We start from the raw sequence: 14,253 nt of genomic DNA on the forward strand, positions 1-14,253 counted from the left end.
CTGGCATGCTGCAGTCCATGGGGTCGCAGTCAGACACGACTGAGCGACTGAACTGAACTATGGCTTCATTATATTTTGTCATTGGAACCAAGGCAGGAAACAACCATGACTGACTTTATTCAACATGTCACATGGAACTAAAGGTGCCAGCATTAACATGAACAATATAAACTTGAGAGACCTACTGCTGATACAAATTTCTGTATTCTGTTCAACAGTGGTCTCATTTCCCCCCAGTGAGCTTTTATTTTGAAAAATTAAAATAACTACTTCATGAAAGCACAAATTCTTAGTTGACCTTAGGCAACCTAAATTTTCAAGGAACTGATCTCAGAATTGGATCTGAAATTTAGAACACAAAACTGCCTACCAATTTAGAGCACCAAAAGAACTTCATACCTACAACATGCACTACAGTACCAAATGCAAGACATACTCTATCCCCCAAACTTGAAGAACTACACAAGTTAGCTCAAGAAAAACATAAAGTCATTTGATGTTACTATTTTATGTAGAAGAAAAAAAAGTGACAGATTTTGTTTTGACTTATATAAGGAGCATAGATTAAGCTATCATATTGGTCATCGAATAACTAGAGGAGTTCACCATTCTCTTTGCACATTCAACCTATACAAACTATAAAGAAAAAAAACCCTAAATTACGGAGGAAACTGATTGCTGGTCTAATTTCTAGTTGCTTACACAGTTAATTACTCACACACACACACACACCGATAGATTATCTAAGCACCTTTCTTTATATTTAGCTTGTATCTTGTATGTATGACTCATCGTGCATTTTCCCTTGCAAAAAGTATGCCAAAGAGCCAAATGGGAGGTTTAAAAAAAAAACGGGGGGGGGGGGTCAAATAAATGTTTAAAACCAGATAAAATAATCCTTCATGTTTGTGATTTGAAGTCTTTTGCTTTTTTTTTTTTTTTTTTTTTGCCTCACTTGTTCTGTTTAATAGGCCACAGAAAATTTTTAGACCAAAATTCAAGGCAGGTGATTTTCTTATCATCAAATAAAAGTAGTATGTATAACTTTTAGGAACTAATAAAGGTATATAAATATTCATTTTCTTCACAGATTTCAAATTAAGGATGATTACTAACAAATATAGATTCATGCAGTCTGCTTTTTCCCAACTAGGCCTGAAGAGGAAAGAACCAGTGGCAAGAATACTTGCTCCTAGCAAGCAAATATACCAAAATTAACAAAATCTTCAAACTTCTAGAATACGGTCTATGATCAGTATTAGCAGCTCAATTGCTTATATACCCTCAGAACTGCAGAATAAACTTTTAAGAATAAAATGACAACAGAGATCATATTGTAAATATTGTATTTCTCTCACTCACAAAGCTGTATGAGTTATTTACTAGTTTTAATATGTATCCATAGGATTAGTACTCATATGGAGTACAACATGGAACAAGTGCAGAACTAAAATAAGTCCATCTGAAAACAAAAGCACACATTTCTTAGGATTTAAAAATATTGCACATAATAAGGTTGCACAGAAATTACTGGCTGTTTTTATAAACAGAATGAGGTATTAGTCAATCTCTAAAGATGAGTGCAGAGAAGAAAAACCACACATACAAACAAATACATAAATCCACACTAAGACCTAGAGGGCCAACAACTAAGAAAGAAATGTGAAAAGATGTGTAAGACAGCTATGACTTCAACACTACAAAATCATTAGCCAGGGATCAAACAGGTAACAATCTCTTGGCAATATTTCTTAAGTTTTCAACCTTCTTTTGGTCTTAAAGACTATGAGCAACACAATCATTTCCTTTACTCCAATTCTTCTGCATGGTTCTGTGGTAAATATTAAACCATATTTTTCTCAAGCTTTCAGTGAAAATTAAACAAGATATTGCTTGCCATCCTTTGCTGAAAAACTGAATTATACAGTTTCACATACATTTTGCAACCTAAGTCAGAGATGCTACAGAGCATGCAATTTTAATTTAGCAAAAGCTTCACTCCAAAAAAATCATTCATGTTCACACAACTTAAATCTAGAATAACTTTTAAAGTTTAACCTTTAAATATTTATCAGGCAAACTCAATTGTTTCCTTGGTAATGAAACTGTTTATGTTAATAAGCCCAAGGACAAGTAGATAAAAAAAGACCAGGCAGAATTATAATATCTTTTTTTAAAGAACCTGTCTAATCAGGGAAATTAGCTATTGGTGTCCTAATTAAATGTTGCTGAATTGTCAAAAACAATTTAAATATATTTAATAGCTATATTAAGTTAAGTGAAATCATGCACTTGTCAAAATAGTTCACAAAAAAATTCTTTCTGCATCAAAGATACTGAAGAGGAGTCAACTAATTGGGTTTAATGAGAACAGAAAAGGAACCAACTACTGTCCTGAACAGTCAGTGTATGTAGTAACCATATTTCCTCTTCGTTGAGTGACAGTCCTACAGTGCTTGCTAGATCCATGGAATCTATTTTCAGTCTGTACTGTATGTCGATTGTTGGTGGTGTCAAAACCACTAAAAGAAAACATTTTCTCCATATCTTCAAACATGTCATCAAACAAACCACCTCCAAAAGAAAACTCCTGGAAATGGTGCCTTTGTCTACTGGAACCATCCTGGCGTGTCTGGAAGTGATTTTCAAAATGCTTCTTCGACCGAGTATTTTGGTTTTGACCAAAAAAATCAAAGTCCTTAAATAAGTCATCAAAATTGAAGTTAAATGAGTGCTCAAAAGGACTTCCACTAGCTCTTTGTCCTTTACCATTAGTAAAAGCATTATGTCCAAGTGTATCATATTCTTTTCGCCTATTAGCATCTGAGAGAGTTTCATATGCTGGAAAGAAATAAAAATACTTTAGTAACTGAAAAGAAACAAAATTACACATGTCCAAACCTTTTAAATTTATCTATTTTATGAAAAGATTTCACAGCACAAATAAAACCAAAGCCTACAAGCATAAGAGTGAAGTTAAGAGTCACAAAAGGAAGAGACTTTTTGTCTTATCCATTGTATGCTATCAGCAGTAAGCACAATACCTGCCTCTAGTATCTATACAATAAATATTAAATAAACGCTACCATTACTAAAAAGAATTATACGGGCAATAATTTCAGAGTTATTCTTCATACTATTTGTGTAAAATCACTGCTTGCATTAAATAATTTAGTGAGCAAATTAGGAGGAATTCAGATTTTTCACCTCCTTACTAGTTGAAGTAAACGTTTATTCCAACTCCCAGTTACCACCACCCAACATTAACTACTGAATGCTCAGGAGATGCAATCTGTTTCGGAATTAGTATTAAGTCAAAACTTGTTTAACACTTTTCCTTTAAAGACAAATGTGGCTTTGAGATGTAGACCAAGTGAAAAAGGAAAAAAAAAAAATGGCATTTTTTTTATGCTCAATAGTTTTATATTTAATCTCCATACTTCATAAAAACTTTAAATTTGAGGTATTTAAAATTCCTTCTAACATAGAAACAATAAGCGATTTTATAAAGAATAAAAGAATGAAATAATACATTTTCAACATTTTTAGATCTGAATGCCCAAAAATGTATATACTTCCATACATCCAGGATCAAAATGTTATTAAGAAAACAGGCTTGAGACTCTCACTACATTTAAGTATACATCCCACTTTACCTCTCATCTCCCACAAACTTCTTACCTATCATTCTCCTTTATTACTTAATACCTTTCAGATCTTGGAGATAGTCATTTACATACCTTCTGCAATCTCTCTGAATTTTGCTTCAGCATCAGGGCTCTTATTTTTATCAGGATGGTATTTCATGGCCAACTTGTGAAAGGCCTTCTTGATTTGGCGCTCTGAGGCAGACTTTGGCACACCTAAGATATCATAGTAACTTCTAGAAGCCAAAATTAATTCAGTTATCATTAAAATGCAGATTGCAAAGATGAAAACTGATTGGGGAGTAGCCATTTCTAATATCCTAAAAAAGAAAAGAAAAAAAATTATGGAACTAATCTTTAAATTTTTCTTTTAAAAGGAACTGAATGAGTTTTTAGGATTTAAAGTACACTAATGCAGTACCAAAATATTAAGCATATATAATGTATCTTGTACTTGTTTCCCTGTTATTTTATTTGCACAGGCTTTACACTCCGTAAATTGGTGCTAATCTTGAAAGCAAATATAATTCAACCAAATTGAGAAAAATCTTTCATGGCTTTGCCTTTCCACTAACACTCTGGCCATGAACATATTAGATACAAAAATATTCAACAACTGATATTTGATCAGTTACTATCAAAGCATCATTACATGCAAGCCTTGTAAAAAGGGTGGAAAATCAAGATACTTTTTGAAAGAATCCTAATCTTCAAGAATGTATATTCTAAAGGAGTTTTAAAAAATTTATCGGGAAAAAAGTTCATTACCAAGGTAAATAGCCCCGTCAGTCTAAATTAGCAGTAATTTTCCCTCCCTAAGAAATAAGCTTCCCAGATGGCTCAGTGGTAAAGAATCAGCTCGCCAAGCAGAAGACGCAGGTTCAATTCCTGGGTCGGGAAGATGCCCGGAGAAGAAAATGGCAACCCACACCAGAATTCTTGCCTGGAAAATCCTATGGGCAAAGAGAAGCCTAGACGGCGACAGTCACGGAGTGTCAAAAGAGTCCGACACAGTTTAGTGACTGAACAGCAACAAAGAAATTTTCCGTTTTCATTTCGGTAAAAGGAGCCAAGGATTGCAGTATCACAATTATATTGACAACTCAACACAACAAAACGCAATCTCTTTAAAAAAAACTGTAAGATCTCAAATATTTAATAGAAAAGCATGGATATATGTTTTGTTAAAAACTCGTAATTAACAAAATTTAGGATTTCTGCTAAGGTTGCCAAAAAAAAAAAAAAAAAGAACTTTCATAGTTTGTACTACGAATAAGATAAACTTACTTTCAAACTTCTCAGGAGTCATTAAAGTATTTCTCTAACCTCAATGAAGTTTCCACCTGGAATACAACTTGAAATTCTCGAGACTACAGATTAAACGGTTCGCGATTAAAAAAGAATTGATCCTGTTTCCTGAATATAGGAGAGCTTAAAAACCTAAGATGACATAACACGGCTGACGAAAGACACTCTGGTTTGTGGAAACCGCCTGCCTTCCTCTCCTGTGGCCGGTATGGAGCGTAATTAGCAGATCACTTCTTTCCAGAGTTAGTCACAGTCACGGGTATCAAGGATCAAGTACAAACTCCTGGTTAAACGAACACAAACCGAGCATGTACTGCGGCCGTTCTCTAGCCAAAGGGCGGGTCTAACACTGGCAGAGAGGTACCTCCCTGGTTTAATAACTTCATTTCACAGTTTCAAGGTTAATATCCCATACTTTCCTAGAAGACTGACTGCCTTAAACTGACTCCTCATTCCTAAGAGGGACCCGGCGAGCAGTCCCGTGGGTCTCTCTCCCCAGAGCCGGTGACTGCTCGGCCTAAACCGTCAGCCCTCACCCATACTCGCCCTAGCAGACCAGATGTAGCCGTTGGCTTGTAGGGCTCGGGGTCCCACCCGGGGTCCGGCCTTGAGAGGGCTGCCCGACGCCTGAAAAAGCCAGCGGCACAACCCCACGACAAATCGCACTACGCTGTTTCTGCCTTTCCCCTACTCTTTTCCTCAAGAACACCGGGCAGCCCGAAGCCCTAGCGGCGATCGTAGCGGACACCGAGGCCTAACCCCCCTCCCCGAGACCTCGGCCTCGTCTGTCGTCCGCAACCTCCGGCTGCTGCTGCTCCTAACCGGGACACTAACCAGTGACTCCACACGGCCGCTCGGCTCGGCCTTCACCCAGGCCTCAGCAGCTTGCGTGAGCCGATACGCGCCCACTGCCTCCTGTCCGCCGACCTCACACTTCTCTTGCAGCCGCGTTCCCCCACAGCCCGCTCCCCACTGGCTGGCGGGTAGCTGCGGGCGCCTACACCTCAGGAGAAGACCTACACGAAACGCTTTCCTATTGGCTCCTGCTTCCCCACCTGACCCTGGCGTCCTACGCGCACGTGGAAAACTGTTGTTGCTGATCAGCCCATGCGTCACTTCCGGCTCCAACCCCCGAAAGGGCTGAGCCGAAGCCGGCGGAAAGGGAAGTGAGTTCAGAGTTGCCGAGTCTTCCCATTCCGCCGCGCCTGGCGCAGGCGCGATACCTCGCGGGGCAAGGACCTGCAGCCCCGCCTCGGTGAGGAAGCCCCGCCTGCGCCCCTTGGCGGCTCGGGTCTCCAGTGGCTACGCGGCAGCGATGCCCCGCTATTGCGCAGCGATTTGCTGTAAGAACCGCCGGGGACGAAATAATAAAGAGCGGAAACTTAGTTTTTACCCGTAAGTTGCCCCTAAAGCGGAAGCTTCAGCTTGCCTTTGGGTCGCAGTCCTGTGGCATCTGGGGTTAGGGTTTGGCGTCCCTCCTGCCTGCTCTGTAAACTTGTCCTCGGTTCTCCGGGAGTGTTTGATTTCTGCGCAGGAGGAGGGCGCAAAGGCGCGAGTTGAGTCTTCCTGGAAATGTTCAGACATTTCTAGCGAGGACGCTGGGCGTGTGGCGAGGCTTAGGGGTCTGTTGGGGGTGTTAATAGGACGTTTTAAGCGGTAAAGTTTGAGCGATGCTTCTGGTTTTCAGAGCATTTCCCCACCTCCCCTGACCTCATTTCATTGAACAACACTAATCACTTCAGATGCACCAAACGTGCCGAATGGGAAGGTGCCTGCCCTCCAAGTTATCTTACACCTCCTGTGAGTTAGGTCGCGTAGATGTTATTCCATTTTCTTCTGAGAAAACTGAGGTTTTTCAGAAAAGATTATGTAATTTACCTTGAAAGTTTTGTGGCAGAGGCGGAATTATAATCTGTCACCTGCTCAGGGCTCTAGATAAGTCTTCATTCGTACAGAGAGCAGGTAAGTAAGGGCAAACAGGTTTTCCCCGCTCTCCGAACGTAGAGCGTTCCTAGGAAGCCTTTCCGAAGCGAGGAAACAATTTCTTTTATTTCGTAAAAACGAAAAATTTGTTCGGGCCCTAATACCTGTTAGACCTAACTTTCCTAAAATTGAAGTGGCAGAAAGCGAACTCTGAGAAGTAGGGAATATACCACTTTATTCCAAATTACTGTTTGTATTCCAAATAACTATAGCCACGAAATATTTTTTTGTGGAACCCCAGAAATGCTTATTTTTATTTGGAACAATAGGGAAGAGGTATTGTGTACTACTTACTAATAAGAGACACGGCTCCAAAGCTAGATCTAGGTTCAAATCCTGGCTCCATCACTTTGCAGCTGAACGACCTGTAAATTATTTAACCCTGCTACCTAAGACCTTCCGTCTGTAAAGTGGACACGTTAATAGTACCGAATTCACACGTAGCGTCTAAAAACATAAAATAGCACTTGGCATTCATAACATGCTTCGTGTTTCTGAAAAATCAACGTGTTTAGACTATTCTATAATTTCCTTTATTTCTTATGTGAAAGTGTTCATCGCTCAGTCGTGTCCGAGTCTTTGCGACCCATGGACTGTAGCCCACCAGGCTCCTCTGTCCATGGAATTCTAAATAATTTAGCTCTAATGTGAGTGTCTTTAAGTTTTTTAGAAGCTTCACTAGCTATTTTGTGAAGCTTTTTTGACTTTAGACCTAAAGTTCGTCGTTCAGTAATAACTCCTGCTTTCCATTATTATACCTAATTAAAAAAAAAAACAAGAAACTGATAACTACAGATGATTTGCACTATGTGCCCTATTTCCAGAATTATCTTCCTTGAAGCCCTTCCACAGGTTGCAGAGATATTTTAGGGGGATAAACATACTCTGGTATATGAATGTCACTGGCTCTGAGGAGGTTTGTAGCAAAGAATCATGTTGAACTTAACACTATATTTCCCATATTTATTTGGCCTTGGATTTGGGGGCTCATAACCTCAGACTAGGACTTCTTTAGTCTTGTGGTCTGCATAGTTACTATTTTTAAGGAGGGAAAAATAATAATGCCAGAGAAAGTCAATTATAGATTTTTATTCTTCAAAATGTGAATTTACTGAAAATGGAACTTTTTATTGACTTTTTAAAATTTCATGTGTAATCTGCAAAATAAAAATTGAGTTAGTTTCAGTCCCCTAATAGCATCCAACTTGGAGAATTTTCTTACTAACACTGTAGTGTACTGCAAAATAAATTTTATATTAATTAGGAAATTCAATGAATATAGTGCTCAGTTTATACCAGTGATTATTCTAAGTCCTCTGAAAGTAAAATTCTTTTTGCCATGAAATGCCTTTTCTTATTATGCTTATCATATTTGTAAGTTATTGATATATGTAAGGTTAAAAACTTTTCAAACCGTGTATGAATATCATATCAATGGTAAAAAACTTCCAAAAGCAGATAACCTGATTTTTCTATGGAACGATATCTGGATTAAAAATTATTTCCTACCAAGCATCCAGACTCTTTTCATCTAGCATCTTACTAAGTGTTCAATATTTTTTTAATAAGATTTTACACTACAAAGCATAAATGGTTGTGATTGGGAGGAATGTATAACAGCTGCTTTTTGTATGAGAACCTTTTATGTTACTCCTTTTTAAAAATAGGAAACTTATCTAGTATGTGTCTTGGACTGTGTTCCTATAAAATCTTCAAAAGATGTATAAGTCACTAATTGTTTAATACAGCTTAATTCAAACCTGTTTATACTGGTAGAATAAAGTTTTCTGTCAAATTCTGCAGCAAGTCCAAATTTTACTCTAAAACATGTTGTAGTGTGTTAGAGCCAACTCTGAATATCCAGACTATTTGGTACAGGAACAACATGTATAAAGAGCTGTCTTGCCTTTCTCTGTCTTTTCTATTTGTTTCCTGTTATAAAATATGAGTCTACCCTCTTAACATGTTTAGTTCTCTTTCAGAACTTGAATACTTGAATTTTAGAGTTCCCAATTCACTGGCTAAAGAAGACTAGAAATGTTGGACTAGATTACAGATGGTTGGAATTGAGGCTGATTCCAGTAAAGAGAATGGAATATTAATAGTTTTATAAGATATAGTATTCCTTTTACGTTAGCTAAACCATTTTTTGAATTAACATCTCCTTATTTTAAAGATATTAATATAAAAGCTTTAGGTTTAATGCTTCTTATAGACAGGGAACGGTTTGATTTGTTATATTACTATGAAGCATATTTGAATAGGAAATTTTAGTTAACAAAACTGTTCACTAGTTCTACAGACTGTACAACAGAAAAAGAAACATAATCCAGAGAAAATATGAATAGATTTTATCCTTTGTAGTAACATATATGTTTTACTTGAAGGGACCCTGAGTTTTGTTTTACAAACCAGTCTTCTAAGACAAAAGCTTTGGCTGCACATCTCATATCTTGGCTTTCTTTGCTGCAGAGATGATATGGCAGTAGTTGTCATGAAGATGCTGTTGTATGGTAGGAATGGTTGTCTTGTTTTTGTGGCCCTTAGGGCCTATATATATAGGCCTGGAGTCTGGCATTATTGTTAAAATATAGCAAAGTTTTCCTTTTTTTAATTTCAGGTTTCCTCTACATGACAAAGAAAGACTTGAAAAATGGTTAAAGAATATGAAACGAGATTCATGGGTTCCAAGTAAATACCAGTTCCTGTGTAGTGACCATTTTACTCCTGACTCTCTTGACATCAGATGGGGTATTCGCTATTTGAAACAAACTGCAATTCCAACAATATTTTCTTTGCCTGAAGACAATCAGGTATTGGAGGCAGGGAGTAGGGGAGAAGGGGCTAATGCTGAGTATGGTGGCAGATTGCAGGGTGGCAGGTAGTCAGGAAGAGGGGAGGAGAGTGAAAAATAACTGTTGGGAAAACACATACTTGAGAAAGGAAAACTAATGTGTACTTTTACTGAAAGTGATAATTTTTTAATAAACCATTCTGAAGCATAGCTTAAGAGGAGCCAAAGATAACACATACATAAATTCAGGTTAAGTTTTTAATGTAAATTAATGACCTAAGATTTTTTTACTAGTCTGGTGAGTGATCTGAAACTTTTCTTTATATATTGAATATGCATAATTTTTTTAAAAATGCTTTCACATATATTTTGAGCTGTTACATACTGAAAACATTGTTTAACTGAATACATTTGTTTGGCCAGTATACTACTCAAGGTTATGCTGAAATAGCACTAACTAATAAGAGGATAAAGCCTAGTAAGGACACCTTTTTTAGAATTTGAAAATGTTATTTTATAGGAGAAAGATCCTTCCAAAAAAAAATCTCAGAAGAAAAAATTGAAAAGTGAGAAAGAAGTATGCCTAAAAGCCAAGTCAGAAGAATCTTTTTCATCAAATGAGCCAATGAAGCATCCAGTTAATACAGATCTCCTCCCTGAACATGCAGAATTACTTGAATCATCTGCCTTGGTAAAGCCACCAGGTCCAAAAGCAGAAAGTGTGCAAAATAACATATTAACTCTTAGTCTAGTTAAAGAAGATACCAGAAAACCAGCATCTACCTTGCAAACATCAGTTAACCAAGACATGGGTATAGGTGGTTTTCACACATCATTTGAGAATCGAAGTTCTACAACTATTACTTTGACAACTTCAAATTCAGAGGGTATTCAGCAGCCTTTAGAAACCCAAGAAGTGATTGAAATAACTACTAATCATCTTACTAGCCCACACTTTACAAATAATTCTGTGGAAATTAAGTCAGCACAGGAAAATCCATTCATATTCAGCACAGTTACTCAAACAGTTGAAGAATTAAACACTGATAAAGAATCTGTTATTGCCATTTTTGTACCTACAGAAAATTCCAAACCTGCAATTAATTCTTTTATACCTGCCCCCAAAGAAACAGTGGAAATGGAAGAAGATATAGACATTGAAGACTCATATAAGGATGAAGACTATGAGTCAGAAGTTTTACAGATTGAGCATTCTTACTGCAGACAAGATATAAATAAGGAACATCTTTGGCAGAAAGTGTCTAAACTACATTCAAAGATAACTCTTCTTGAGTTACAGGAACAACAAACTCTAGGGAGATTGAAGTCTTTGGAAGCTCTTATAAGGCAGCTAAAGCAGGAAAACTGGCTATCTGAAGAAAATGTCAAGATTATAGAAAACCATTTCACAACATATGAAGTTACTATGATATAGATTAAGAGGTTTTCAAGTTTGTGGCTTTCATGTAAGGTTTCTGTTAGCCAAACCAAATTCTGTGTAAAGTGAACTTTTTCCTGTGTAAAGTTCTTAACCTTAATGAAGCTAAGCAAGTGCTCTAATGTTAGGAACTGCATCCTATTCTTGTTATGCTCATTTTTTGAAAACAACTAGAAAGTTGTTGGGTAGATGACATTTCATTGCTTGTTAATTTTTCAAATTTAAAGTAAAAATATAGTGAATAAGTAATATGATTCAGTCATAAAATGAGAGAACACAGATATCGTAAACAAGAGCCCAGAAGAGAAGTCAGGTTCCGGAATCAGTCATGATTCTACCATTGAGATGTGTCTTGGACAAGTTACTTATTGAGTCCTAGTCTCTTAATTTGTAGAGGAGGGCACTTAACTAGATCTCTTACATAGTCTGTTTCTTTATAGTTTCTTCCCTTTCTAGAAGATACTTTTAATGGAACAAGTTTTCTGTATGATAATCTTATACTTACACAAAAGTAGATGCTGGCTAGAATTTTCTATTACCTGTTGGAATCGTCTCAATATGTATTAAATTCTGTGTTGCTTGACCTTTGGGCTATAATTGTTTGTATTCTACAGCTTCCCTGTTGGCTCAAGCAGTAAGGAATCCACCTGCAGTGCAGGAGAGCCAGGCTTGATCCCTGGGTCAGGAAGACCCCCTGGAGAAGGAAATGGCAACCCACTCCAGTATTCTTGCCTGGAGAATCCCATGGACAGAGGAGCCTGGAGGTCTACAGTCTGTGGGGTCACAAAGAGTCGGACATGACTGAGTGACTAATATTTTTTGTATTTTACCAGAAAATACTCCTGTTAGGTTTTATTCCAGTTGAACTAAAATAAGGAATCAACCATTAGCCTAATTCCTAGGAGAGGTACTTTAAACTTGAAAGAATATGTATCTTATATGTAGTTGACCATCATAACACAGAGTTATTTAAACTTCTTGACACCCTGCAATTAAAGTTATTTTTATAAACCAAAAATTTCAATGAGGTTAATTTTTTAAGTATTTTTTAGGAATTAACAGTTCGTATCTATTTAAAATGTATAACCTTTAAATGTGTGCATGTGTCCTTTTAAAATTCCAGAATAATAGAATAATACTTAGTATTATACCTTCTCACTTACATGTATTTTATTAAAAGAAATTATAGATAGGTGGTGATGACCATGGCTTTCCAGATGTTGCAATGATAAAGAATCTGCCTGCCAATGAAGGAGATGCAGGTTGATCCCTGGGTTGGAAAGATTCCCTGAAGTAGGGAATGGCAACCCACTCCAGTATTCTTGCCTAAAAAATTCCTTGGACAGAGTAGCCTGATAGGCTACAGCCCATGGAGTTGCAAAGAGCTGGACGCGACTGAGCACGCACATGTGGTAATGACCTTAGGGAGACAAGTAGGAAAGAGATGAAGGATGGTTTTTTTTATTTCTATGAGGTAATAAATGTGTTTTGGTGCTGGAAAATAGGACGTGCTCAATAAATAGTTGACTACACAGCAGATAGTATTTTAATTGTTTTTCTAAGTGGATGGTGATTATTTGGGGTCATATTTCACTTAGTTTTTTAGGCTAATAAAATAATATATGAATATGTGTCCCCTAATGATAAAAAAAAGTTGATCAGAGGTGTCTTTATAACCTTGGGGGGGGGGGAAATCCTTAACATTTTTGTATAAATTATGTACATATAACTAATAAAGTTGATATATTATTTTTAAGTTCTGTTTTGATAATATTGAAAATACATACTCTAAATGTAAATAGCCCTTTTAAGTCATTTTAAAGTGTTGTACATTGTAGTTATGTTCTATTTTTAGTTTACTCAGGAATAATTTTGGAGATGGCAATGGCAACCCACTCCAGTACGCTTGCCTGGAGAATCCCATGGGAGGAGCCTGGTAGGCTGCAGTCCATACGGTCACTAAAAAGAGTCGGACACGACTGAGCAGCTTCACTTTGATGCATTGGAGAAGGAAATGGCAACCCACTCCAGTGTCCTTCCATGGAGAATCCCAGGGACAGGGGAGCCTGGTGGGCTGCCACCTATGGGGTCGCACAGAGTTGGACACGACTGAAGCAGCTTAGCAGCAGCAGCAAGAATAATTTGAACTAGTTGTATTTCTTTAGATTACTATATTACATGTATCTAAGATACTCTTGACTTTTGTATATTCAGTTCAGAATGTTCCAACCTAACTCAGTTAACTGTTACATTTTATTTGGGGGTTTTGACCAACTTTATTTCTTACTTGGATTATTATAGGAACTTCTTAACTAGTAGTACATATATTTTGGATCTCCTGCTTTTGTATCTTCCCGGACTCTGCTGTTAAGTTTTTTACCTAAACTGTACATCTAACTGTATCACCTGTGTACCACTTAACTGTCCTAGCTCAGAAATCAGTAATCACCCTTTAATACCTACAGAATAAATCAAAACTTGTTTCCATCATGTTTATTATCCTCTGTGATTCTGTTCATCCTGTGTTCTAGCCATACTGGAATTCTTAGTACTTCTCAAACATGCTAACTTTGTGTCTTTCTGCTTATTTTGTTCTTTAAATTCAAGCAGTTAAAACTACATTTCGACTTTTACCAATCAAAATTATTTTTCTTTGTTTCTATGGGGTTTGTATTATAACACTGTAGCAGTGCTTATACATTTTTTAAATTAATTTTCATTGGAGTATAGTTGCTTTTGTTCATCCTTTTATATCATGATGTTATGGCTTTCTGTTCGACTTGACTATGCTTTTTTTTTTTTTTTTAATTCTAGTGTTTATTGAATAAATGAAAATACAGCTTACAGCTTTTAAGGATCAAAGAGACGTGTTCACATGGGCTGGGGGAAGGTAATGTGATGAAGTAAGAAGTAAAAGCAGGCAAGAGCATCCCTGGCTTCATCGCCAGGGCTCAGCTTCACTTTTGCTTCATTGACAATGTAATGTTCACTCAATAAAGGTTTGGATGAATATTCTGAATTCGCCTGCTTAGAATTTCTTATTATTTAAAATAAAGAACCTTCTTAACAAATATGTCCTTCAT

General features: G+C 37.0%; 2 protein-coding genes across 3 annotated transcripts; one reads left to right on the forward strand and one right to left on the reverse strand.

Annotated features, from left to right (window-relative positions):
* Positions 1-1,329: 1,329 nt before the first annotated feature.
* On the reverse strand, positions 1,330-5,958 carry DNAJB9 (DnaJ heat shock protein family (Hsp40) member B9). 2 transcript variants are annotated; one of them, XM_065938851.1, is made up of 3 exons: positions 5,790-5,958; positions 3,741-3,967; positions 1,330-2,841 (listed from the first exon to the last, which is right to left on the reverse strand). In XM_065938851.1, the coding sequence occupies exons 2-3, from the start codon at positions 3,955-3,957 to the stop codon at positions 2,387-2,389; spliced, it is 672 nt and encodes a 223-aa protein (XP_065794923.1). In that variant the 5' UTR covers positions 3,958-3,967; positions 5,790-5,958; the 3' UTR covers positions 1,330-2,386. The 2 variants fall into 2 exon arrangements, with proteins under 2 accessions (XP_065794923.1, XP_065794924.1); XM_065938852.1 differs by lacking the exon at positions 5,790-5,958 and adding an exon at positions 4,935-5,702.
* Positions 5,959-6,164: 206 nt separating this feature from the next.
* Positions 6,165-13,978, forward strand: THAP5 (THAP domain containing 5). Its single transcript, XM_065939567.1, has 3 exons — positions 6,165-6,350; positions 9,559-9,751; positions 10,253-13,978. The coding sequence occupies exons 1-3, from the start codon at positions 6,271-6,273 to the stop codon at positions 11,165-11,167; spliced, it is 1,188 nt and encodes a 395-aa protein (XP_065795639.1). The 5' UTR covers positions 6,165-6,270; the 3' UTR covers positions 11,168-13,978.
* Positions 13,979-14,253: the final 275 nt, after the last annotated feature.

This window comes from Muntiacus reevesi, chromosome 6 (genome assembly GCF_963930625.1).
Source record: "Muntiacus reevesi chromosome 6, mMunRee1.1, whole genome shotgun sequence".
Classification (NCBI taxonomy): Eukaryota; Metazoa; Chordata; class Mammalia; order Artiodactyla; family Cervidae; genus Muntiacus; species Muntiacus reevesi.